The following is a 27,847-nucleotide window of genomic DNA, read 5'->3' on the forward strand; positions in this document are numbered from 1 at the left end:
TAAAATACAGTGACAACCTTACTTAAAATAGGAGAAAAAAAACAGTAAGACACATTCATTCTTCAGGTATTTTTCATAAATTCTTTTGTATTTTCAGAGCAGGCGTGCAATCAGAAACTCTTACCTGTCCACAACCTACATGATTTGCATAATTAACTCAAAGTTGAGGCTGGCAGAAATCTGAGGCCTTTCAAGAGAACAGGTATAAAGAAAGCAAGGTCAACCTATACCAAAATGATTCACTTCTACTTGGAAATGAAGTGACCACACGAGACAAGAGACACCCACTAGATGGGCATCCTCTGTCCCTTGTACAAGCTGATGTCCTTACGTCAGATGCCTGCCTTAAAACAACTCATGAACACCAGCTATCCTCATTATCCACCGGGGTCATGTTCCTTGAGGTCACTGGGAATGGTGAATTAGCAAACACTGAATCACTACTCCTAAGGGGAAGAGAAGGTTCCTGTAAGCCTCTAGTCATTGCATTTTTGTCAACCTATCAATGCATCACACCCTGTTTTATGTGTGTTTCTGTTTAAAGACACCAATTCAGGGACACCTGGGTGGCTCAGCTGGTTAAGCAACTGCCTTTGGCTCAGGTTATGATCCCGAAGTCCCCGGATGGAGTCACGCATCCGGCTCCCAGCTCCACAGGGAGTCTGCTTCTCCTTTCTCCCCTCTCATGCTCTCTCTCACTCTCTCTCAAATGAATAAAAATGAATAAATAAAATCTTTTTTAAAAAATAATAAAAAATAAAGATACCAGTTCAGGGCTGCCTGGTGGCTCAGTCAGTTAAGCGTCTGCCTTGCCTCAGGTCATGATCGCAGGGTCCTGGGATGGAGCCCCACATCTGGCTCCCTGCTCAGTGCGGAGCCTGTTTCCTCCTTTGCCCCACCCACACGTGCACACCCACACACACGAGTGTGCGTGCACTCTCGCTCTCTGACAAATAAAATCTTAAAAAAAAAAAAAAAAGTTTACCTATTCTGTGTGTACTGTTGATTCATAACTCCTGAACTCACAGTTCAAGGCACGGTACCTCATGCCACAGAGATTTTCTCCATAAAGCACACCCCCGCCTCCGTGCTTAGGAACACACACAGCACCCCAGCACTGCACTCGGGGGCCACTTTAAACAGTGAAATCCCCAACAGAAAGCACAGAAACGTGTACAATGAAGCACTAAACTGACTGCAAAAGGGCCCCTGTTGGCCCTATGAGCTCAGCGGAGAGGGCAGAGCACCCCCTTTTTCGACCTAAATTGGAAATAGCATGTCCAGGGACTCCGCTTCTCACCACTTTGTTGGGCATGTCTGCAAGCAACCGCGCAGCGCCGCGTCTATTAATCTGGGGTCGTGAGCAAATTTTAGTGAGCATGCAAACTTGTAAATGAGGAATCCACAAATAAGGAGGATCCGCTGTATTCAGAATAAACACTGACAGGAACTATTTATGGCGCACCTGGGGGGTTCACTTGATAGAGCTGAAAACTCTTGGTTTCGGGTCAGGTCATGATCTCAGGGTCATGAGATCGAGCCCCATGTGCGCCTCTGCAGTGAGTCTGCTTGAAATTCCCTCTCTCCCCCTCTGCCCCCACCTCCCCTCAAGTGCATGCTCTAAAATCATTCATTTTTAAAAACTGATAATTTATGTTTTTAAATGGATTTCAACATGATCTATACTTAGGATAGGCCTATTAATTAGAGCACTTTTCAGGAAAGCCTGTCTCCTCACCACCACCCTGAGAGAAGATGACCACACGGAGCTCAAGGTGACCCTCTATGGGTACGGTCACTAGTGCTAATCTAGGGGGAGCATGGGCGTCCGACAGCAGGGCAGGGGGGCTCATCTGCTTCCTCTCTCCATTCAAGCATCAGGGAATATCTCCTTCCTGGAGGGGTAACTGCATAAAGTCCCAGGAGGGATTTTCATCAACCCTGACGCTGAGCCAGTGCCAAACCAAAGACAAATCCCTAGGAGGCGGCTCTGACAATAATCTGAGATTTCAGGATAAAATGAGGAAAACACATCAACTACATTATACTATCACAATGAGTTCCTTCCAAGCTACTCTCAGATAACCTATTTGTACCTGAAAGTTAAGGTCAGTCATTTAATAGAGAGGTCATTATGATACTTTGATAATAAGATAAGGAATCATTTACAATACTACAGCTAACTTGGTAAGAAAGCCACTACCTGGAGCTCTGGAAGAATCCACCTGTTCAAATCATTAACACGTCCACGGCTCACTGCTGCAGGGCTGTATCCATGTATCCCAAATACAAAAATAATAGTTATCAGGGAAATCAATTTTTAAGTGCCGAAATGGTCAAACTAAAATTGTATGTGACAGTCTGATTTTATACACCTTTTTCTCCTGATACATACATGAAATTACTAAAACTGAGCACTTCTTAGATGCTAGGCTAGCATTTACTTTAGAAATGCACGAGGAGTTTGCAAATACGTCACACATAACATGTTCCCACTCAAGTGAGAAGGTCAATTTCCTGTATAAAAAGGATCCTAACAATGCAACAGCTGAATTACTCAACTCTACATCTGAAATAATGATGTTTTACATGTTGGCAAGTTAAAGAAAAGAGAAAAATAAAGAGGATCCTACAAAACCATTTAATAACCCTTCTTAAGCTGGGTAATTCCAGTATATATGTCCTTCCTAAGAACAAGGCCTCTACCTCAATCACCTTTGCTCTTTCCCCCTGCCAAATATTCAGGACTATTTTTTAAACAGGTTTTTGATACAATACAAGCTGGGAAGAAGACAGAAATCTGGACAGCTCCTTAAGGCTGCCCGTGTGAGATTTTATCTGTAATACTCCCTTATGTAAGATTTATGATCCTCTTATGACAGGTGAACAGAACTGAAGTGGGAAAGTTAAAATACATGCAGGAAGCAAGACGGGAAGAAACCCTTCATCATCAGTATTCTTCAACGTTTAGGCTGAAAACAACTGATAATAACCAATTTCCTCTCTTACTCAGTAAACACAGCTCACCTACTGATATTTTCCCTGAATTTCTTTGGAAAAAGCCACACCAAATCTTAAGCAGTAGGAAAAGAGAGGCCCCTGGTCGCCAAGGGGACCACTACTGCTGTCAAACAGGAAGGGGCTGGCAAAGCAGCTAGCAACAGGGTTCTGAGTACATGGGATCGATCCTCTTACCTCACTGTAGGAAGAATGAAAAGAAAAACAAGCTCTGTATGAACTCTCTCCAGTCCTAAAGGAAAAGAAAACATAAAATGAAAAGGTCACTTATCAAAACTAAGCAAAGTTCTCAATTTCAGGCTTTCCCACTTAGTCTATTCCAATATGAAATCACCCCACAACCAAGGGTTTCTCCCTGGGATAAGAGGGAACTCTTTCCAGAAGCAGAAATATTTGTAGACATTCTGAATACCCAATATTAATGCCAAAATAGGATGATCATTACGGTGCTCCTCTACTCCATCAAGGGCTCCTATCCCCCACGAAGGCAGATCCCCACTCCCTGACAAGCAAGATGCCTTCAGTCTCTGGCCAACCGACCGTAAACAGACCTCGGGAAATCCTGGCTAATGGCATTGGCCATTAGGCAGGTTTGGAAGTAGCACCTCTTTAAACAGGTTTAAATTTTGGAGGTTATTCCCCACAATTATAGTATATCCTCCTCTCTGAGTTAGGATACACTGCATTTAAACTAAACTAAATCAGAGCTCCTGGGTGGCTCACTCAGTTAAGCATCTGCCTTCAGCTCTGTGGGCCTTATCAGCCCACATCAGGCTCCCCGCTCTGCAGAGAGTCTGCTGCTCTCACCTTTCTGCCCTGCCCACTGTTCCTCCTCTCACTCACTCCCTTGCTCTCAAATAAATAAAATCATGGTTTTGTTTTGTTTTGTTTTGTTTTTAAGATTTTATTTATTTATTTATTTATTTGACAGAGAGCATGAGCAAGCACAAGCAGGGGGAGCAGGAGAGGGAGAAGCATCCCCACTGAGCAGGGAACCCGATGCAGGGCTCAATCCCAGGACCCTGAGATCATGACCCAATCTGAAGGCAGACGCTTAACCCACTGAGCCACCCAGGCACCATGATAAATAAAACCTTTAAAAAGAAACAAACAAAACTAAAATAAATCAGATACATTACCTCAAAAAGCAAGATTTGTCTCAAAACACAGGTTCCTTTCTTACCTCACAATGACATTTGTTCTTCTGGTTCTTTCTCCAAACCACATAGTGGATGGTTTAATGCTGATTGTGTGGAGTGGAATTTTATTTTTGGAAATAATTCCACAAGGTAATTTATTCCAATGAAAATACTCCTCTGCCTAAAAACAGAAAAGCAGTTCTACGCTTTCAACAAATATGTTTGTACGCAGGGTCTCAAAGACAAATGTTTATAATGAAATAAAAAAGTAGATCTAAGGAGACAATCAGATAATTCCAAATTTAGGACCACTCTGCAAAATGACTAGCCTGGTTGCTTCGAAAATATCAATGTCCTAAAAGAAGGACAAAAGCCTGGAGACTTGGATCTACATCAAGAGACAAGAGAGGCCACAGTGATGGCAACACACACCTGACCTTCACTCGGGACGCCCTGCTCGCCCTTCACATGTGAAAAGGACACAACTACACAACGAGGGAGAATGAATACGGGCCACACATTCAATTTTTTTCAAAATAAAGTTGGAGGAAAAAGTAACAAAAGTGTTTTTAAAGGCTGAAAAACGGGGTGCCTGGGTGGCTCAGTCATTAGGCATCTGCCTTCAGCTCAGGTCATGATCCCACGGTCCTGGGATCAGGCTCTGCACTGGGCTCACTGCTCCCACTGCCCCTGCTTGTGTTTCCTCTCTTGCTGTCTGTCAAATGAATAATAAAATCTTTAATAAATAAATAAATAAATAAATAAATGGCTGAAAAACAATGGGACTATTTTCCCGAAGATGTCATGCTTGGATCGGGGTCCTGCAAAACCATTACCGCTCAGTCCCAATCAAAGGCCATCAGGGGGCCTTAGGTGCAGGTCCTGCGGAGGAGCGGGCGCCAGGGAGAGCGCTGGGGCTCTGGGGCTGAGGGCCGTATTCCTGAGGCTGTGGGACTAAGAACAAAGCCGCCTGAAGGAGTGTTCTAAGGCAATTAGCCATGTAGGAAATGACAGAGGTGACAGTTAGAAACACAGCTACTTTGTAGGATGTAAGAAAACTCAGATTAAAGAGAAATTTGCCAATTAAAAGATTTACAGGGCTTGTGAGGACCAAAGACTACCAGTCCGACGAGACAAAACAGTTGCTATTCTGAATCTATGTGATTTTGATCCAACCGTGAATTCAGTGAGGATGTGTGTGCATGCGTGTGTGTGTGTGTGTGTGTGTGTGTGTGTGTGTGGAGACACCCACGAAAGGATGAAATAAATCCGTGACTCGGGTTATGATATGCAGCTTACCAATCATCAAGATAACATCTTACCCTTGTAGTTCTCCTACAGTGGTCTCAAGTAGAATATTCCACGATATAGATAAGAATTTGTTGGTGGTTTTAGTTTTTTTTAAATTATCCTTTATTTAGAGCTGAGCAAGTATACTTGAGGGTTTTTGGCAATGGAGCAAATATTCCTACCACAATGACTGACTCACTAAATAAAAGCATTGTTGGGATGCCTGGGTGGCTCAGCTGGTTAGGCAGCTGCCTTAGGCTCAGGTCATGATCCCTGCATCCTGGGATCGAGTCCCACATTGGGCTCCTTGCTCGGCAGGGAGCCTACTTCTCCCTCTGCCTTTGCCTGCCACTCTGTCAGCCTGTGCTCATGCTCTCTCTCTCTCTCTGACAAATAAATAAATAAAATCTTTATAAAAAATAAATAAATAAATAAATAAATAAAAGCATTGTTAACTAAAATAAAAATCACTCAGCATTTGAATGTTCAGATATTTTAAAAATTTAGAGGAAAATCATGGCCATCACACCCCCACCTCTGAAGATCCTGATTTAGGATTAGTGATGCCAACTGACTATATAAATTGAGAGGAAAAAAAATGTTAAGGGCAAATGCAAAATTTAATACCTGACCTTTAATAAGAGAAGGGCATCTAATAAGTGAAGGGAGTTCTATGGTGGCCTTCACAAATGAATTACAAATGAGTTGGAAAACACTAAAAAAACACTCATCTGAAACGGACCAGCAATACCTAAAAACATTTCAAAGTATGAGGCAAAGTTATGTTTATATCTAAGTATTTATCTCAAATGGGTAGAAGAAAAATAGGTTATGAACGTGCACAAAGGTCATGAATCTCAAATATAAGTAACAATGGATTGTAATCGTTAAGTTATAAGCTCTAACATATTACTAATTTCATTATAAATACATTACTCATTATGTAATTCATTACAAATAAACATGCATCAAATGCACATGGATTTATTTCATTAAAAAACGAAGGGAAGCCGTGTCTGTTTACTGCCACGCCATCTACGGCAATGGAACACAGTGACATCTAGCTGTGTGGCCTGGGGTAACACCGGAGGCTCTCAGCCTCGGTTTTCACATCTGTAAACTGAAGGGTCTAGAATAAGGGATTTCAGAGCTTCCTTCCGAACCTAAAATTCTGTTTCCCACGCATCACACCCACAATCAGAAAAGCAATTTGTTCCGCACCTTTGGATGGCGACAGGCATGGATCTGAGTGCTGCGGTCTGTTGTGAGATGATGAAGAATGTCCGGCATGTTTCTAAACATGTCTAGTTTGTTCACATGAATCTGAGCAAAATAAGACATACAAGCATATTACCTGAATTGTATTTCCTATTTAAAAACAAACAAACAGGGCGCCTGGGTGGCTCAGTGGGTTAAGCCGCTGCTTTCGGCTGTGTGGTCATGATCTCAGGGTCCTGGGATCGAGTCCCGCATCGGGCTCTCTGCTCAGCGGGGAGCCTGCTTCCTCCTCTCTCTCTCTCTGCCTGCCTCTCTGCCTACTTGTGATCTCTCTCTCTGTCAAATAAATAAATAAAATCTTTAAAAAAAAAAAAAACAAAAAACAAACAAACCTGTTCAAGGGTGATGCTGCCGGGCAAATCATGCAGTTAGTGAACTTTCTTCTTTCTTAAAACTTGGTTTTTGGAGGGGCACCTAGGATAGAGCCCTATGTCAGGCTCCCCCTCAGTACCAAGTCTGCATGTGCTGCCCCCCAAATAAATAAAAGCCTTAAAACAAAACAAAAACCTAGTTAACTGGCTATTTCAGTGCACACGGTAATATGTCGGGATGTCAGGAGGCAAAGGACAGAAACCATATTCCAACCAGTCAGCATTAGTGCCGATAGGCGGTGGCACTAAAACACTCTGGAGACTCAGTTGGTGAACCGCGTTGAATTGTGCTAATACAACGGACCCCGAACAACACAGGGGTTGGGACACCAACCCCCACACGGTCAAAAATCCCCATAACCTTCTACTCCCCAAGAACTTAAACGCTAATAGCCCCCTCACCAATACTATAAACAGTCAACTGACACACATTCTGTTATGTATCACATACTTCTTACAATGAAGCAAACTAAAAAAATGCTACTCAGAAAATCATAAGAGAAAATACACTTAGAATATGCACTTTTTTTTTACTGAAGTACAGTTGACCCACGAAGTTCATTAGTTTCAGGTGTACAACATAGTGTAACTCTCTAGGCTATGCTGTGCTGTAACTCTCTAGGTTATGCTGTGCTCACAAGTGTGGCCACCATCTGTCACCACACAGTACTATATATGATACAATACTGTAGTGATTAAAGAAAATCCACATATAAATGGACCCATGTGTGGGACGCCTGGGTGTCTCAGTTGGTTAAGCGGCTGCCTTCGGCTCAGGTCATGATCCCAGTGTCTTGGGATCTAATCCCACATCAGGCTCCTTGCTCGGTAGGGAGCCTGCTTCTTCCTCTGCTTCTGCCTGCCACTCTGCCTGTGCTCACTCGCTCGCTCTCCCTCTCTCTCTGACAAATAAACAAATAAAATCTTTTAAAAAATAAATAAATAAATGGACCCATGTGGTTCAAACCCATGTTGTTCAAGGGTCAACTCTACTGTCCTTCAATCTGCCAAGAGTCATTCAATTCATATTTATTGTGCACCTGCTACAGGTCAAGTTTTATTTTAAATACTGGGTATACTGCAGTGAATAACCAAGAATCACGGACTTGTGGAGACACACCCCCAACATGCCACATGAGTTAAGGGCAATTTTAGGGGGAACTCAGCTGGGGGAGGAAGCAGAGATCCAGACCCCCCCCTTACAATACACCCCTTTATGGGATTAAAAGGGGGAGGACAGATGTGGACATTGGCGGGGGCAAGCTTAGCCACTTTTAAAGTTTTAAGGCTGATACATTTTAAATTGTTTAACCAGAGTATCCGTTTAAAAAGACTCTTCTTCAAAGTAAGTAACATGTACCTAAATTGATACTGGGACTGTGAAATAGCACAAATAAGAAGTATTCGCTCTCATTTTGAAATCTGATTAACAGATTAGAATAATGTCAAATCGCTGTGGTAATTAATACCAAGACAAGAATAAAAAGAATCCAATATAACTACTTCTTTATCCTGTGCCTTATTCCATTCATTCCGTTTACTAATGACTAGTAAGGAGTAACAACAAATTTGCTTTTCTGGACTCTCTAAGAAAATGAAAAGGGGTAAATTTTAAGGTGTCCAGAGATACAGAAAGTTTTATCCTCAACAAAAATAAAGAAGCCTGGAAAAGTTGCCAGAGATCATCTCTGAGGTCCCTTAGTCAAAAACCTCCCAGTTGTCCCTTTTTAAATTCCTGATCTGAAATTGTTTCTATTCCCCGAAAAGGGCTTCAAGGGCCTGAGAGAGGGCTCATGCCAGGGGAACTCTGAGGTCACAGGGTCACCCCCCAAGGCTGCTCTCCCCCAACCCCAGCCCTCCTCAGCCCAAGGTTCCTTCCTGCAAGGCCTTCCCAGATTTCACACACACACACGAGTATTTACAACGGGAATTTGGGACTGATAAGCAGCTGCTACCTTTGTACTTCACCAAGAGAACAGGAGGGAAAAAGCAGATAATAGAGATCAGTCTATGTGTGTGCATGTGTGTGTGTGTGCGTGTGTGTATAACCTATTATCACTGTGATTTTAATTTAAAAGGCCATTTTAGGGGCGCCTGGGTGGCTCAGTGGGTTAAAGCCTCTGCCTTCAGCTCAGGTCGTGATCTCAGGGTCCTGGGATCGAGCCCCACATTGGGCTCTCTGCTCAGCAGGGAGCCTGTTTCTTCCTCTCTCTCTGCCTGCCTCTCTGCCTACTTGTGATCTCTGTCTGTCAAAATAAATAAATAAAATCTTTAAAAAAATAAAAATTAAAAAAAATAAAAGGCCATTTTAACACCAAAAAAAACAGGAATGACAATCTCAGAATGAAAGCAAATCCTTCTCAAAATGGAGAATTCACAACTTTATACCAATATATTTTGACAGAGGGACCCAAGGAAGGAAAAATTAAGGAAAGGAGGACAGAGAGAGTCAAGACTTACAAAGGGAGGGGGGAAGAATTTTTTAAATTTCATATGCAGAAAAGCTAGATCTTTTTCATTTTACTGAATGACACTGACTTGGCACAAGTTTGCTGGATGGGGGATCAATGTTAAAAGGTACAAAACAGGGGCACCTGGGTGGCTCAATGGGTTAAAGCCTCTGCCTTTGGCTCAAGTCATGATCCCAGGGTCCTGGGATCGAGCCCCGCACTGGGCTCTCTGCTCAGCGGGAAGCCTGCTTCCCTTCCTCTCTCTCTGCCTGCCTCTCTGCCTACTTGTGATCTCTCTCTGTCAAATAAATTTTTTTAAATCTTTAAAAAAAAAAAAAAAGGTGCAAAACAGAGTGGAACTTAAATGTCTAACTCGCCCTAACACTCTGTTTTATTCAGGGTCATTGCCAGAACTCCGTCTGCTCTCAGGGGACAAGAGCAGGAGCCCAGGCTTGGCCGTTCCGTCCGAGAGCCCAGCACTGAGCCCTGAGGAAGGGACAGGTGAAATAAAACTCCCTCCCAGCCTGCCCTGAAGCTTCCGAGCTCGACAGCGGTTTCCACACACCGGGACCAGGACCGCAGTAAGAAATAGGTTTCCCAGCGCAACCCAGTGCACACACGCACACACGTACGTAAATGCACGTGTCTCATTCCCTATGTGAGTGGTCACAAAACGATAATTACTCGGATTGCAAGCAATACACTCAGATCACTACATCTATTTTATGACCCACAGTCATAAAAAATATTTGAAAAAAAAAAAATTTCCCCTACGGGACATTTTGCCACAACAGTTCCCAGCCACAGGGCCACATTCGGCTCTTCCCTTGAGGACATGAACAGAGATGACTTCTCACTCCACAGGGGCTGTCAACCCCCATCACACATGCCCTTTTTTTGTTTGTTTTTTAAAGATTTTATTTATTTATTTGACCCAAGAGAAAAAGAGTGCAAAAGCAAGGAGTGAGGCAGAAGGAGAGGGAGAAGCAGGCTCCCTGCTGAGCAGAGTCCGATGTGGGGCTCGATCCCAGGACCCTGAGATCTAGACCTGAGCCGAAGGCAGATGCTTAACCAACCGAGCCACCCAAGCCCCCCACCCACGCCCTTTCATGGGCTGCTTCCCTCTGCTACTGTGGTTGGTTTTGGGGGGCAGGGATCGGGAGGAAAGGAGAGGTGGGAAGGAGCAACAGAAAAGAAAGAGCCAACACCGTACCTGGACTCCAAATTCTTCACTTAGGTTGGTGAACAGATACTCATACCCATAAGCTGCTTTGCAGTTCAGCCACACGACATGGTACGGACTCCGAGTGATCCAGCCTCGAACCAGCTCTACTATTCCACTCAGACACTCCTCCTGGGCAGGAATTTTTAAAGGCATTTAATACTTTTAAGAACATCACTCACCCTTTGCACTCCCAACAGTCATGTTACTAATGCCAATTAATTATGGGACGATTATGATCTGACATGTTATTCTAGAAACTTCATACTAGAAATAGACAGCCACACCCTGGTTACCATGCCCACATCTCTGGGGAGACTTACTCGACTAGGAATCTGATAAAATTTTGGATCACAGAAAGTAGTATCCAAGTATACGCTCTGGATGTCTTTCACTCTAGAAAAAAAAAAAAAAACACAACAATAACAATTGGTGTTAACCATCTAATGTTAAATAAAATATACGTAAAGCTTAAATTCGTAGTAATCTTAGAGGGTGTTCCATTGAATTTGGAATTTTTTTGTTAAATCAACTTTTTGGGGAAATGATTTCCACACAATAAATTACACAGATTTTGTCAAGATGGTTCAGTGAATTTTGACAAATTCACGTAACTACGGCCCCCAGTCAACATACAGAATGTCACCATCACCCCATTCCAAGAAGAAAACTTTGCTTTACTGTCACGCATATAACAAACTTCGACTTCTACCTGAAACAAAGGCTTATATTTGGGAGGAAAGGAGCAGTAAAACTTTTTAGATGATTCAGTCCCCCACTCAATAATTACATGAAGTCTGGGGCACCTGGGGGTCTCAGTCAGTTAAATACCTGACTTCTGATTTCCGCTCAGGTCATAATCTCAGGGTCATGAGATGGAGCCCCGCGCTGGGCTCCGTGCTGGGCATGGAGTCTGTTTGGAATGCTCTCCTTCTCTCCCTCTGCCCTTTCCCCATTTCCCTGCTCATGCACACTCCCTCTCTTAAAAAAAAAAAAAAAAGAAAGAAAAAGGAAGGAAGGAAGAGAGAGAGAGAGAAAGAAAGAAAGAAAGAAAGAAAAGAAAAGAAAAAGGAATTACATAAAGTCCAGTACCTGCCCCCAGAGTGCAGAAGCTCCATTCTAGCAGCTTCTCCCTTTGCCAATCTGAAGTCTCCCGTGTACAAGACGGTTCCGTTATTGCCCTGAAATAAAAACCTGAGAAGGAAATAGATCTTGGTGACTTCTAAGTCTCATACAACATCCTCAGAAAGCAAAAACACACTAAACCCATAGTAAACGTTTCCTGCCAAACATAGTCACCTACAATACGGTATTAGCAGGATTTTAATAGCTCTACAGCATACCAGGCACTCAGCCGCCACCTTTTCTCAGGGGGCGGGAGGGGGGGTTAGAAAACATTATGGACTGTACTACCGCATTTCCAACAGACATCCCCTGAAATGTGTTAGCACTCTCCACTAATCATGGAGAGAAAAATCCATGGGACAGGAAAATGCAAAGTCAACAGAGAAATGGCCATTGAAGACTTCCATTATAAGAAAGCCACATTTCCAACTTGATTTTCACCTCAATTGCCCAAGTTCAATTTGGAAACAAAGATTAAAGAAATTTCATCTACACATTCAAGCAATAATCTCCCCACACATATTATTTTCTAGACCCTAAACATTTATTTCTACAAACACAACATATATCTATGTGTAAGAAAATGGCAAAATAGATGAGCCCCCTTACATAACTGATCCTGGACAATGACCAGCTGGTAAGAGAGTCACAACAACCTCTTCCTTCTAAAAAGAAAATAAAGAAAAAAAAATAATAGAAGTTATTGTGAGGACCCAGCTCTCCTTAATCAAACAGATTCAGGTACTTCTCAGGAATGTGGTATGCCTTTCCTCATTTCCTCACGCACCAAATCCTGGAGATGCGTGAAATCCTTGCCCACAGAATGACGGTTAAACACAGCGACAGTGTAACCCAGCAATTCGACTCTGAGCTACACACAAGAGAAATGAAAACGGACAATCACATGAAAACCTGGGCACGCATGTCCACAGCGGCACCGCTCATACTAGCCAGCAAGTACAAGCAGCCTAAATGTCGCTCAGTTGATGAGCACATGAACAGGACGTGATCTGCCCATACAGCAGAATGTTATTTGGGCCACGGCAAGAGATGAAATCCTCACATCATACTATGACATGGATAAACCTTGACACCATTATGCAAAGTGAAAGAAGTGAGTCATAAAAGACCACGTCCAGTACGATTCCACTGATAGGCGATGTCCAGAACAGGCCAATCCTGCAGACTAGAGTAGTGGTTGCCATGGGCTGGGGGAGGGAGAAGTAGGGAATGACTGCTGATGGGTACACGGTTTCTCTGTGGGTGATGAATATATTCGAAAAAGAACTGTGGTGGTGAATACACAACTCTGTGAATATATGAAAGGCCACTGAATTGTACATTTTAAATGGAGAGAACTGTACGGTATATGAATGATATCTCAGTAAAGCTATTATTAAACTAAAAAAAAAAAAAAAAGGAAAAAAAAAAAGCCTGCTGTCGTCTGGCCCCAAGTCACCATTCTACAAGTACTTGTCCCAGTATTAGGACACACCAGCTCGCTACGTGATAATGGCAATTCCTCCCAGAAGTCTAAGGTCATTCATTCCGATGGCCCCATTAGAGCAAGGTCCCCTGGTTAGTTCTGGAGACACAACACACAAAGCTGTGGTGCATGAGAATAAACCCAGGACCAGAGTGGGACCACCAGACTCCAGTCAACAGGAGGAGCTCAAGTCTTTTGCCAACATAAGTGGCAAGACAGCGAGGCAATCAGGGGAGTCGAGCGCTCGCTAACTGAGGTCAGCACAGCATCCGGGAACCTTCAGGCTGTCCTTTTCCCCTCCTTTTTAACCTGCCCCAACCAGTCCTGAAGCCCTCCCTTGCTGAACAATTTGGTGAGGACTACTTCACAGGCTGATCTTCTCCAGAGAGGAGAGGCAAAGTCAGCCCCTGCTTGATCCTGGCGAGATGAAGGACACCCTTCAGAGTTCAATGTGTCGGCAGGGCAGGTTATAACCCGGCCAGGGAACTAATCCTACCTAGATTTCCCAGACAGTAGGAAAATACTTCTGGCCCTAGGAAGAATTTGAGGTAAAAAATAAATAAATAAAAGGTCCATAATCTTGCTTATTATTAACATTCACAATGCAAAAGTACCTGCTTCTAAATTTAAGGACAAAAAATATACTGGATCCACGTGGACACTGTTTCTTCCATAAGAAATGATTCAGAAAATACGAAAATCACAAATACATGTATTTGCTACAAAAGCACTAAGCACCATATTATATCCTGAATATCGTAATAAATGTAATTAAAGTGACAATGACATCATGTCATGCAGTAATATTAACAACGGGAGTTCTCATCATTAACAGGTAATATACTAAAAAAGAGCAATTCACACAGAAGCCAAAGTCTACCTTGTAGACTACCGTGTAGAAAAGAAATACAACACAAATATATACATATATATTTTCCCCCTACAAAGTCATCCAATTACTATAACTTTCATTTATGATAAGAGCAGCACTCAAAATCACAGAGAAAAACAATCAGATTATTAAATAGTAATTTTTTAAAATTAAATTTAGTATTTACTTACCTCGCCTGATGCTTCATCAACTAAAGGTATCTGGGTAGGAGTTTCTATTTCAATGGATACCTATTAAAATAAGAGATCATATGTACTATCTTACTCAGTATTTTTCAGTTTTTCAGGGATTTACATGGTCCTGCCATCTCCAACACACACACAGAAAAAGACTTAGAAGTTACTAGGACTCTCTGAGTCGTAATTTCGGACTCCGCAATACTAAATGTTTTAACAGCTTGAAGACAGGATAGAGCTAACGTAGTGCCTTTCCTGGGGCTGATGTGGCAACGTGGGTTAAATGCCTCCTAAACTTACATATCCTTTGACACGGCAATTCTGTTTCCATGAATTCAATTCTCCCGTCACTCCCCATCCCTATCCTCCCACTGCCTGCTCCCTCTGAACTTGAGCCTCGGTCACACACATGGCCACAGGGTCTGCATGCTTAGGCTTCTCGCTGCAGAACGCAGCCTGGATCTGTCCACAAGGTGCTGGCCTTGTTCAGATTCAGGCTGCCTCAAGGGGCTCCCAGGCGGCCTGGCCCATTTTACTATGACAGCAACTTACATGACGGGCATTCAGTAGGTAGTTGATGAATCAGTGCACACAATTCATCTTTTCAGTCCACAGATATCCTAAAACTTAGGGTAACTGAGATTCAGGTGTTAAAAATATCCTTGCATTCTGGGGGCGCCTGGGCGGTTTAGTTGATTAAGCGTCTGCCTTTGGCTCAGTCATGATCTCCGGGTCCTAGGATTGAGCTCTGTGTCCAGCTCTCTGCTCAGTGGGGAGTTTGCTTTTCTCTGCACCCCCACAGTGCCCAACTCGTACTCTCTCTCTCAAATAAATAAATAAAATCTTAAAAATATATGTATCCTTGTATTCCGGAATAAAAACACCGGACTGTGTTCACAACGCACTTTTTTGCTACCCTGAGATTCAGTTAGCTTAACCAGGCTGTTCACGTGGTCATACATGAAATGGCTTCTCTCCTCCTTGCACTATCATGATCAATTCTGCCAACAAGGTTGAGCAGCTTCTCTCTTTACTATATCCCACAAAAACTCATCCAATATGGGGATTATTTGTCCTTTGAACATGTGGCAAAATGCACCTATAAAACCATCTGGACCTGGGGCTTATTGAAGAAGAGATCTTTGTAAATTGTGTTAATTTCTTCAATGTTTACTTATTCAAGTTTTCCAGTTTTCTTGCCTCAATTTGGTATTTTCCTACTTAGCCAGGTATCCACTTTGCCTAAATTATCAAATATACTATCATTAATTTTCAAAAAATGCATTGCTACTATTAATACTTACTTTCCTTTTATCATTCTGTATTTTTATATGCATCTTTTTTTTTTTGACAGAGAGAGAGATCACAAGTAGAGAGGCAGAAAGAGAGAGAGAGAGAAGGACGCAGGCTCCCTGCTGAGCAGAAAGCCCAATGCAGGACTCGATCCCAAGACCCTGAGATCATGACCTGAGCCAAAGGCAGAGGCTTAACCCACTGAGCCACCCAGGCACCCTATATGCATCTTTTTTTTTTTTTAAAGATTTTATTTATTCATTTGAGAGGGAGACTGACAGAAAGAGAGAAAGAGAGAGAGACAGAGCATGAGCAGGGGGAGGGGCAGAGAGAGAAGCCGAACCCTCCGCTTAGCAGGGAGCCCGATGCAGGACTCTATCCCGGGACTCCAGGATCATGACCTGAGCTGAAGGCAGCTGCTCAACCAACTGAGCCACCCATCTCACCCATGCGCCCCTGCATCTTTTTTTAATCTTGGCAGAAATCTATTTTTGTTCCTCTAAACATGAGCTTTTACTTTGTTAATCTTGCCTTTTATTTTCTGTGGTAGTTATTGGTCTCTGTATTGATAACTTGTCCTTTTGCCTTAATTATTTCCTTCTTTCCCATACAGTTAGATTTCCTTTGTTGCTCCTTTCCCTTCGTACTGAGTTGAACTCATTCCATGTAATTCTGGTCTTTGTTTTCTAAGAAATGTACTCAATGCTGTCAATTTCCCTTCAAGTGCTAATTTAGTTGTGTTACACATATTTTGACATGTCGTATTCTCACTGTCCATCAATTCTAAGTATTACATGCTTTTCTTTACAATTTCCTCTTTAACCTAAAGGTTGCTTAGTATTTCAGTTCCCATGTGTGGGATTATTTTAGCTCTCCTTTTATTTATGACTTCAGCAAAACCGCATTGTACTCAGAGAACAGACCAGTAGGATTGTGACACAGCACATGGTCAATTGTTGTAAATGTTTCCTATATACCAAAGATCTTGCTTTCCCTTTGGGTGCCTCAGATTGCTCTTAGTTCACATTTATTAATCAAGCCCTTCAAATCTATCTTATTTCCTGCTTCTTTTCTCTTTCAGTTTTTTTTTTTTTTTAAATTTATTTGAGAGAGACAGAGAGAGCACAAGCAGGGGGAATGACAGAAGCAGATTCCCCGCTGAGCAGGGAGCCTGATGTGGGGATCGATCCCAGAACCCCAGGATCATGACCTGAGCTGAAGGAAGACTCTTAACTGACTGCGCCACCCAGGTGCCCCCCTCTTTCAGTTTCTGTGAGTGGTGTGTGAAGCGCTTGAGCTACAAGCAATGAGTATCCTAGCTGCTCTTAGACTGAGAGGTGGCCTCATACTCCATTGACTTCGCTGCACTGCAACTGTCCCAGAGGTCCCCTCCACACATACCTCCAGGTTGGCACTGGCCACAGGAAACCGCTGTGTGAGATCTGGAAAGCCAAAGTGAACTGGCAGGCAGAAGGTCTACCAGCTCAGGTACGAGCACCTGCTGGCTCAGCTGGCAGACAGGACAGGACTGCAGTGACCCCACCTTCAGCTTCTCGAAGGCCTGGGCCAGGAGTGTGGAACTCAGTAGCACCACGGGGCTGCAGCACTAGCCAGGGTGGGGAGTGTGCGAGACAGGTGTTCCAGGCTTCCCTGTGGGTTCCAGCCCATCTCTGCCCTTCTCCACTTCTCTCTCCACTCGGCTTCCTGCCGCTGACCTGCAGGTCCACGGCAACCTCAGGCCTAATACCAGGCTGAGGTTACAGCCTTGGTGTTGGGCCACTCTGTGGAGTGGGGATAGACCCCACCACAACCAATTACAGTCAGCGGTCGAGCCGGAACGCGCCACACGTGCACCAACAGGGTGTGAAAACACTGTTTTTCCCACCCTGAGGGAGGTTCTGCAGAGAGTAGAGCAGTGCCCCAGCTGGGAGGAAGTGGCTCTTCCCCCCACCCCAGAGACAGGAGCAGTGAGTGGCCCTGGTTATTATTGTGGTTGGGGGGTGTGCCTGGGCTCCCATGGTTCGAACTTCACATCAGTGCCAAGGGAGGGGGTGGGCTTTTTTTTTTTTTAAGATTTTTTTTTATTTATTTGACAGAGAAAGAGGAGATGGGAGTGGCAGGCAGAGGGAGAGGGAGAAGCAGTCTCCCTCCTGACAGGGAGCCTGATGAAGGACTTGATCCCAAACCCTGGGACCATGACCTGAGCCGAAGGCAGAAGCTTAACTGACTGAACCACCCAGGGGCCCCAAGGCTTTTTTTTTTTTTTTTTTTTTAAATCAGCCTGCCCAAATGTGGGGCAGAAGGGGAAAGAGGATGTGAGAGCTGAAAGCCGGCAGCAGGCAAACATCAAACAGACCCTGATACTTGTTTGGCCTTCTCTGCCAGCTCCCACAATGACTTAAGGTTTAAACCATAGTGTGCACCCTAACTGTATTTCCCCAGCGCTTCTCTTTCTCTGGTCAAGCACTGGGGGATCAGTGAGGACTTTATCCAGTTTGTCAATTGCATGTTAAGTTCAAATCTTCTTGATCCACTGCTCCTTCTGACAATAAATAACATCCTCTTGGGAACAAGATCTCTTTTTACCTTCGATTCTATTTTGTATGACAAAAAAAACTGCCACTCTGGATTTTTTAGCTTCTAATTATTTAGTACACCTTTTCCTTTTTTTGTTTTTTTAACTCCATTTCAACTTGCATTTATCTTTTTGTTTTATCTAAACCTCTTGTAGACTAAGACTGTTGGAACCTTCCTTTTTCTTCCCTTAACCTAAACTGAGAAAATCATTAGTTAGAAAATTAACTAGTAATTATTGTTATAATAGGACTTTTCCTGGCATCTTTACATTTTCCATATACCATTCCCTTGTTTCTCCCTTCACTATATGCTTTGCATTGGACACATCCATTTCATTCTGTCAGATTCAAAGTTGTCCACTCTATTTATTCCAGTTGTTACCCTTTATCGTAACCCATAAGATGTGTTCATTTTTCCTAAACTATGTCATGACCTAAGTAATAGGATTTATCAGTTAAACATTTCACACTCTGCAGTATTAAAATGCAACTTAGCAGCTTTACACAGTGGCAGTATCGTAGCCAATGAGGTTTATCCAAGATGCGATTATTGTTAATTAAAATGCAATTTAGCAAGAGTTAATGAAATTAAACCAACAAAACTAAGACCTGAAATCAAGCCACTGATGGACAAGAAATACAAATCTGCAACAACTAAATGTTGGCCTCTTCTAAACTGAGGAATTACAAAGACTAAACATCAATACTGTAATTAATGTGGATAAATACAGTGTAGGATTAACTGGGCTTTGAAAAATCCCAATGCTTTGTTTAATAGACCTCGAAAAATATTTCCCCTTGAGGTAAAGAAATAGTGTCATAAAAAAATAAAACTTACGATTCGTTTCTCCCAAAATCTGTACTTCGGGTTAGTTAACAACAACTCTTTAGTAACAGGTGAACAGTATAAGCAAACCTTCAAGCTGAAAGAAGAAATTTAGAAAAGCTGGGTCAGTGCAGCTTTATAGTGAGCCATCGGGGTGACCAGAAAAGTACATTTCACCACATATCAGTTATCTCAAATCATTCAGACACTGAGCTGGCTCAACAAGTGTCAGAACAGTTCCCCACATGCCACCACCTGTAACTATCTAGGTCCCATCAAGACCGAAGTGGGAGAGGGGGCGCCTGGCCGGCTCAGTCGGTACGAGTGTGCGACTCTGGATCTTGGGGCTGTAAGTTAGAACCCCACATATGAAGCAGAGATTACTTAAAAATAAATTTATTTTTAAAGATGTATTTATTATATTTTGAGAGAAAAAAATTATTTTGAGAGAAAGAAAAAAGGGAAGAGTGAATGAGAGGGAGAGAATCTTGAGCCGATTCCCCACTGAGTGTGGAGCCCACAAGGGGGCTTGATCCCACAACAGTGGGATCATGACCCTGGGATCATGACATGAGCTGAAATCAAAAGCCAGCCGCTTAACAGACTGCACCACCCAGCACCACCCAGGAGCCCCACCTTAAAATTTAAATTAAAAAAAAAAAAAGTGTACAGAGGAACAACAGGGAAGAAGCAAAAGAAGAGAATATACTGTGCCCTCTGACTTCCTCAAAAGGGGGTCCCCCATCACTCTGAGTTTAAAGATATATGTTTGTACCTGATCAGGAATGTCTGGAACGATTCCACCACATGAAGCTACGTCTCAAGAAGGGAAAAGGGTGGGGATGCTTTCAAATTTTTAAATTCAAAAACAAAGCTTAGAGTTAAGAACACAGTCTGTGATGGACCGTATTTTCCAAAGATGGCCACACTAATATATTCCCAACCACACATGCTATGTTTACAGATGGATAAGGAAATCCCTCTGCTGACAGAGGGGTCTATTTTAACCACCACCCCCCACTTCAGCTTGTCTTTGTGACTGCCTCAACCAACAGAACATGACAGAGGGAGGTCTCGGGACTGTGGAGGCTATGTCTCCTGGGCAACATGGCTCCCTGCAAGCTCTCCCTTGGGACATAGACTTTTTAAGCCCGAGTCTCCATTTAAGAAGTTCGGCTACCTTGAAATCACTATGCTGAAAAGTTTTCTAGGGACAGAGTTGCCCAAATGCCCCAGCTGCCTGATTCCTCTCAGCCTCAGTGTCAAACACTGAATGATGGGCCCCCAGATAATGGCAGTCCCCCTAAGACACCCAGCCAGGGAGAAACCAGCAACCCCAACTGTGTTCTGTCAGCATTCCCAACCCACAGAAACTGAGAAAGAGAACATATGATTAGTGGGTTAAAGTCACTAAGTTTGGGGGTAATTTGTTACGCAGCAATAGATAACTAAAACACGGGCTCAAAAATCAGACAGACCTGGTTGAAATCCTGGTCCTGCCACTTACTGGCTGCGTGACCTTGGGCAACTAATTTAACCTCTCTGGTTCCTCAGTTTCCTCATCTGTAAAATAGAAATAATAATGGTATCTATTCAAAAGTTATCAAGAGGATCTAATGAGGATGTTGGCTCCTAGAAGACAGAGATTTTCATCTGTGTTGTTACTAGTATAGCCTCAATGTCCAGCACAGTGCCTGACTTGTCACAGGCTCTCAAAGAAACTGGCAAACTAAACAACACATAGGGCCTGACATTTATATAAGTACTCAGTGAATACAGGCTACCGCTCATCACGAACACAGACTCGTAATAGCACTTTGCAGAGAAGACTGGCATCCACTGGGTCAGAAGTTAAAGAGTCAACAGGGCCCTTTCCAATACACAGCTTGGGGATTTGGAATTAACATTTAGGCAAAGCGGGCTGTAGGAAAAAAACACAGTACTTCGGCTTGAAGATCCAAAAACATTATGACTGTCTTCGCAACAGAACTACACACACAGGGAGAAATGAAAATGAACACACTACTGCTACCCCAAACAGCATGATAAATCGTACAGTTAGAATGTTGAGTGAAAGAAAACAACTAGAAGGGTCTATTCAGTATGACTCTACAAAGTTCCCAACCAGCCAAGGTTAAACCATGATGACAAAAAGTCAGAATACCGATGCCTCTGAGACGAGGACTGACTGGGAGGAGGGATGGGGCTCTGTTCTGGGACACGGGCCCTATTCTGTTTCTCGATCTGGGTGGAAGGTTCATAGATGCGCTCACCTACAAAAGCTCATCTGACTGTGTCCCCTTGCAATGTATGTACTTCCCTGTGTAGCACTCACAGCTCAATTAAAACGTTTACTTAAAAAAAACACACAAATAAGGAGGAAAATAAATTACCTGCACTCCAGTCTTCTTTTCAAGGTAGGGGCTCTTAATCCTTTCATGTGATCTAAAAACAAAAGAATCAAAAACTATAAGCACATTTTTTTTTTTTTGAGAGGATTCCTTAAGCCAAGCAAACAGTTGTCCTCTCTTTTCGAGCTTTCTTTTAAGAGAAAATATATGAGAGGTTCGCCTTTTTTTTTTTTTTTTAAGATTTCTTTTATTTGAGAGAGCGAGCGCGCACACACATGCGTGAGTGGGAGGGCAGGGGGAGGGGGGGAGAGAATCTTTTTTTAAAATCTGGAGTGTGGTTACTATATATATTTTTTTAACATATAATGTATTATTTCCCCAGGGGTACATGTCTGTGAATCATCAGGCTTACACAGTTCACAGCACTCACCATAGCACAGACCCTCCCCAATGTCCATCACCCAGCCACCCTAGCCCTCTCACCCAGCTCCACTCCAACAACCCTCATTCTGTTTCATGAGATTAAGAGTCTCTTATAGTTTGTCTCCCTCCCGAGCCCATCTTGTTTCATTTTATCCCCTCCCTACCCCTCACGACCTCCCGCCCTGCACCTCAAATTCCTTATATTAGAGAGATCATAGGATAACTGTCTTTCTCAGATTGACTTATTTCACTCAGCCTAATAACCTCTAGTTCCATCCACATCATTGCAAATGGGAAGATTTCAGTTTTCTAATGCCTGCGTGGTATTCCATTGTGTATATATACCACAGCTTCTTTATCCATTCATCTGTTCATGGACATCTAGGTTCTTTCCATAGTTTGGCTATTGTAGACATTGCTGCTATAAACATTCGGGTGCACATGCCCCTTCGGATCACTACATTCGTGTTTTTAGGGTAAATACCCAGTGATGCGATTGCTGGGTTGTAGGGTAGCTCTATTTTCAACCTTATGAGGAACCTCCATGCTGTTTTCCAGAGTGGCTGCACCAGCTTGCATTCCCACCAACAGTGTAGGAGGGCTCCCCTTTCTCTGCATCCTTGCCAACATCTGTCGTTTCCTGACTTGTTAATTTTTTTGAGCACATTTTTCATGTGTCTGTTGGCCATCTGATGTCTTCTTTGCAGAAATGTTGTTCACGATTTTGTTCTTCGGGTGTTGAGTTTGAAAAGTTCTTTACAGAGTTTGGATAATAGCCCTTTATCTGATAGATCCTTTGCAAATATCTTTGCCCATTCTATCAGTTGTCTTTTGGTTTGTTGACTGTTTCCTCTGCTGTGCAAAAGTTTTTTATCTTGATGAAGCCCCAGTAGTTCATTTTTGCCTTTGCTTCCCTTGCCTTTGGCGATGTTTCTAGGAACAAATTGCTGCGACAGAGGTCAAAGAGGTTGCTACCTGTGTTCTAAAGGATTTTGACGAATTCCTGTCTCAAGCTGAGGTCTTCTGTCCATTTTGAGTCTATTTTTGCGTGTGGTGAAAGGAAATGGTCCAGTTTTATTCTTCTGCATGTGACTGTCCAATTTTCCCAATACTATTTGTTGAGGAGACTATCTTTTTTCCATTGGACATTCTTTCCTGCTTTGTCAAAGATTGGTTGACCACAGAGTTAAGGGTCCATTTCTGGGCTCTCTATTCTGTTCCATTGATCTATGTGTCTGTTTTTGTGCCAGTACCATATTGTCTTGATGATGACACCTTTGTAACAGAGCTTGAAGTCTGGAATTGTGATGCCACCAACTTTGGGTTTCTTTTTCAACATTCCTCTGGCTACTTGGGGTCACTTCTGGTTCCATACAAATTTTAGGATTATTTGCTCCATTTCTTTGAAAAAAATGGATGGTATTTTGATAGGGATTGCATTAAATGTGTAAATTGTTTTAGGTAGGATAGACATTTTCACAATATTTGTTCTTCCAATCCATAAGCATGGAACATTTTTCCATTTGTTTATATCTTCCTCAATTTCTTTCATGAGTACTTTATAGTTTTCTGAGTACAGATTCCTTGCCTCTTTGGTTAGGTTTATTCCTAGGTATCTTATGGTTTTGGGTGCAACTGTAAATGGGATCGACTCCTTAATTTCTCTTTCCTATGACTTGTTGTTGGTATACAGAAATGCAACTGATTTGTGTGCATTGATTTTATATCCTGACACTTTACTGAATTCCCATATGAGTTCTAGCAGTTTTGGAGTGGAGTCTTTTGGGTTTTCCACATAAAGTATCATATTACTTGCAAAGAGTGAGAGTTTGACTTCTTTGTCGATTTAGATGCCTTTTATTTATTTTTATTGTCTGATTGCCAAGGCTAGGACTTCTAGTACTATATAGAATAGCAGTGGTAATAATGGACAGCCCTGCCATGTTCCTGACTTTAGGGAAAAAGCTCTCAATTTTTCCCCATTGAGAATGATATTCGCTGTAGGTTTTTCATAGATGGCTTTGATGATATTGAGGTATGTGCCCTCTATCCCTACAGTGTGAAGAGTTTTGATCAAGAAAGGATGCTGTACTTTGTCAAATGCTGATTGATTTGTGGATGTTGAACCAACCTTGCAGCCCTGGAATAAATCCCACTTGGTCGTGGTGAATAATCCTTTTAATGTACTATTAGATCCTATTGGCTAGTATCTTGGTGAGAATTTTTGCATCCGTGTGGGAGGAGAGAATCTTGAAGCAGACTCCCCACTGAGCAGGGAGCCCTCCCTACATAGGGCTGGATCCCATGACCCTGAGATTATGACCTGAGCCAAGACCAAGAATTGGACACTCAAGCAACTGAGCCCCCAGGTGCCCCAAGAGGTTCACCTTTATAAGAGAACTGATTCGTGTGAGCTACTGACTCTTCTGCAGGTGGCAAATGCAGCTGCAAACAGGGCAGGAACCACTGCAAGCTGACCATCTCTGGTCATCATTTACAAGAACAATCCCCTCTATCTTAGGACAGATTCTAAATCACTCTGAGTAGCCACAGAAGAATGAGTGACGAGACTCACTTCAGAACTGCTTCCAGCACTTTCTTTCATGTTCTTCCTTCATTTTAATCCAACCATCCTTTGTGCCCACTTTATGTGACCCATCCAGTTCCAGGCACTGAATTGAGTTCATCTGGAACTTGTTTAGGCTTAGGTCAGCATGAGAAGGTTTTATTCTCTTCTCAGCCTACTGTGACTGCTGGGTAGAAAGATGCGGCATTTCTATCCACACAGGTCTGCTTCGCAGCCCTCCAAAGCAACACATACAGAAAGACAGCCTTTAAACATAGTCATTCTAACACATTCTGAATCTCCAGCATGGGAAGGACTAGATAGCAATGACCACACCTTCTCAGTTTAGGTGAATCAACAAACCCTAATTATTCAAATTACCACCCAAACACACACACACACACACACACACACACACACACACGTCCTCAACACAATCATCTGTGCTGATCCTTAACTCCAGAGAAAACAATGCAGTCACCACACCCCGCACAGCAGACCTTGACTGGACTTGTGCCTGCTCCCTCGGTGGGTGAATCCCCTCAGATCACTCCTAGTCCAGGCTTTTAGGACCTCTGGTGGCACTGGTTGGGATTTCCAAAGAATTTGAGCCATGGCAAAAGAGAGGCTGAATCAAGACTCAGTTCCATACTCCCAAACTAAATCAGCAGGCAGCCCTCTGTGGCTGCTTTAATCAAGACAGCCCAGGACCAGCCCAGCTGGCCCTGGACCACTGTAGACCCCTCCAAGGCTGCCAGCAAGAGAACCTGGGCCAGCTTACTTGGTGCTACAAGGACTGCACCCAGAGTCTCCTTTCCAGAGCCTTTTTGCTTTCCCGAACCAAATCAAGTCATTGGAAATTGTCCCCTAGTGGGGTCTTCTCCAACCCTGGGCTACTCAATCAGGCCACGGGTCCCCCTCTTGACCTCCAGACCTTACTAATGCTTAGCAAAGCCTGCCCTGAGCATAGGACTGGGTTTCAGATGGCTCATAAGCAGGACTGAGTGGGCCATGGAATGAGATGTTCTATCAAAATGTGATTTTTTTTCTACCAAAAGAGGCCACAGATTTTGTCAGATATCCTCTATCAGTCTGTTCAGAATGACGCAAAATGCCACAGACAAGGTGGCTTAAACCATAAAACTTCTTACAGTTCTGGAGGCTAAATTCCAAGCTCAAGTGGAAGCCTCCTGGCTTCCAGATGGCCCTTCAGAGTGTGTGGACAGAGTGCAATCTCTATTCCTCTTTTCATAAGGCCATCAATCCTAATGAGTTAGGATCCAGCTCATTTAAATTTTAACTGCGTCCTAAAAACCCAGTCACCAAATACAGTCACATGGTGGTTTCAGCTTCAACATATGAAGGGGGTGGGGCAGCACAATTCAGTCCACAGCACATCAAAGAAATCTGTTTCTGAAAAAGGTTGAAAACTACCAGTAAGCAGTGTGGGGAATTTCCAAAAGCAGAAGCTGAGTTCTTGCCCTTGATGAGATTATTTTCAGGCTGAGTAAACAGACTCACATGTCATTAGAGAACAGAAACCGAGATTATAAACTGCTCAATAACAGGGAGTCAGTTTTTTGCTTAACATACAAACAGATGATCCTGATTTCAGATTCCGTTAGATGGATTCCTTTTCCAAACTCGTTACTTGTAGACATCAAGGGCGAGCCCCTGCACCACACCTCAATCATGGCTAAGCACATTCTGAGTTCAGAAATTCCAGTAACACTCAAGACAAAAGGTGAAACAGAGGTATCCCCACCCAGCGGGGGATTCACAATGAAAAACACACCAAAACCAAAAACGTTATTCTGGAGAATAAGTAGAAAGGCCCTCAAAGAGGCTCACAGTGCTATTTGACAAATCAAGGGACGAAATTCAGATTTTCCGCATTGACGAGAGAAAATTCGTAGACTAGAGCGAGAAAGCAGAGGCACTTCCCAAAAGCGCGAACGCAGGCATCCTAGGTGATAACCACACAGCCAACGGTTGCAAAACGAGGTCTCCTCCAGCTCTGGAGATCGGTTAGAACGTTTTAGAGACTCTCCCGCCTCACTTGGAGTCTCTAACCTCCAGGCTTTATCACTAGGGCCTAATCCCTAATGATTAGGGATTACCTACTGTGTGCAGCTGTGAAATCTTAGTATTCTGGTTGCTTCACCTTAAACGAAATTTTTATACTGGAGGCGGGCAGAACACCTCAAAGGAGGGGGAGCATGCACTACAGGAGCTTTCGGACACGAGGTCTGAGTGTGTGTGCGGGTGCTTGCTTGATAATAAATACTGGGGGGCGGGTAGGGTGGGATTTCTTCTGAAACTTTTCTTTATAACGTGGAAGCGAAGATGTAAAGGAAGAAGCAAGAAAGAATCCTCGCTGACCTCGGACTCTTCGCTGCTAGGAGAGCTACCAAAAGAACCCAAGTGTTATCCCTGGTCCAACGGGCTGCCCAAGTTTCGGTTCCGTCCCGTCGTACAGATGAAGAAATAAAGCCTCAGAGAGGCCGAAGAGCCAAGCGGGGAACAAGGTGCATCTGCTGGTCTGGGCCCCGGCCTCCCGGAGCCTGCACTCCGCTGCTCGAGCTCCCCCCGCATCCCCGGCGGCTTCCCCGCGGGGCCAGAACACAGGCAGCCTGCGTCCCCGGGGCGGGCGGCGCGCCACGCTCACTCACCCTTGTGGCAGTGGGACAGGAAGTAGGCGCGGGCTTTCAAGTTCTCCCTGTCGAAGCGGTCTATGGAGATGGTTGGATACTCGGCCATCTGCCCCGTGAAGGAACTCATAGCGCCAGCACAGCCCGGGGGACGCGGCCCCACGCCGCCTGCGGAAGCTGAGGTTTTCCTCGCCGAGCCGCCACTTCCGGGAACCTGCCGTCGCCGCCGCTCCATTGGCTCGCCGGATGCAGCCACGTCCAATCAGAGGAGCCCTGCGGCGGCGGGGCGGTGCCGAGGAACTTCAGTGGACAGTCCGCTGCCGGCGAATCGCGTGGTTGATTGTTCGAGTGGCGGGATGCTGGGCTGGGGCAGCTGGCTGGGATCTAGGATGTGGCGAGACGAGGGTGCCTCCTGCTGGAAACCTTGACTCAACACGAGTGGCCTTCCTGGTGCAGTGTGTCCTTGTCTGTGCAGGAACGGTATCGCGAAAGGAAAGTGAACACCTGTAGCAGGTGCTCTACCCAAGGATGCCAAGAAGCGAAGGGCGATGCAAAGCTTCGCTTTGAAATCAGACTTCGTTCCACCTCCTGCTTGTCTACTGAGAGCCTGAAAGCCCAGCTCAATTTCCCTTCTTTACTTTTCTTCCCAGTTTCTACCTTAGGGGGTAACCATGAGGATTGTATGAGAAAAAAATTGTATGTGACTCATGGTAG

The 27,847-nt window shown here is 43.7% G+C and overlaps 1 protein-coding gene across 1 annotated transcript in view; it reads right to left on the reverse strand.

Moving 5' to 3' along the window:
* Nucleotides 1–27,329, reverse strand: part of DCLRE1C (DNA cross-link repair 1C) — a 39,613-nt gene extending 12,284 nt beyond the window's left edge. Inside the window, 11 exon segments of the mRNA XM_004774860.3 lie at nt 3,196–3,250; nt 4,202–4,338; nt 6,669–6,770; nt 10,760–10,900; nt 11,092–11,164; nt 11,861–11,962; nt 12,503–12,558; nt 14,442–14,501; nt 19,155–19,239; nt 21,536–21,587; nt 27,155–27,329. Of these exon segments, the coding sequence (XP_004774917.2) occupies nt 3,196–3,250; nt 4,202–4,338; nt 6,669–6,770; nt 10,760–10,900; nt 11,092–11,164; nt 11,861–11,962; nt 12,503–12,558; nt 14,442–14,501; nt 19,155–19,239; nt 21,536–21,587; nt 27,155–27,263 (972 nt within the window). The 5' untranslated portion in view covers nt 27,264–27,329.
* Nucleotides 27,330–27,847: the final 518 nt, after the last annotated feature.

The sequence above is a fragment of the Mustela putorius genome, unplaced genomic scaffold (assembly GCF_011764305.1).
Source record: "Mustela putorius furo isolate JIRA1106 unplaced genomic scaffold, ASM1176430v1.1 tig00003913_pilon_pilon_pilon, whole genome shotgun sequence".
Taxonomy (NCBI): Eukaryota; Metazoa; Chordata; class Mammalia; order Carnivora; family Mustelidae; genus Mustela; species Mustela putorius.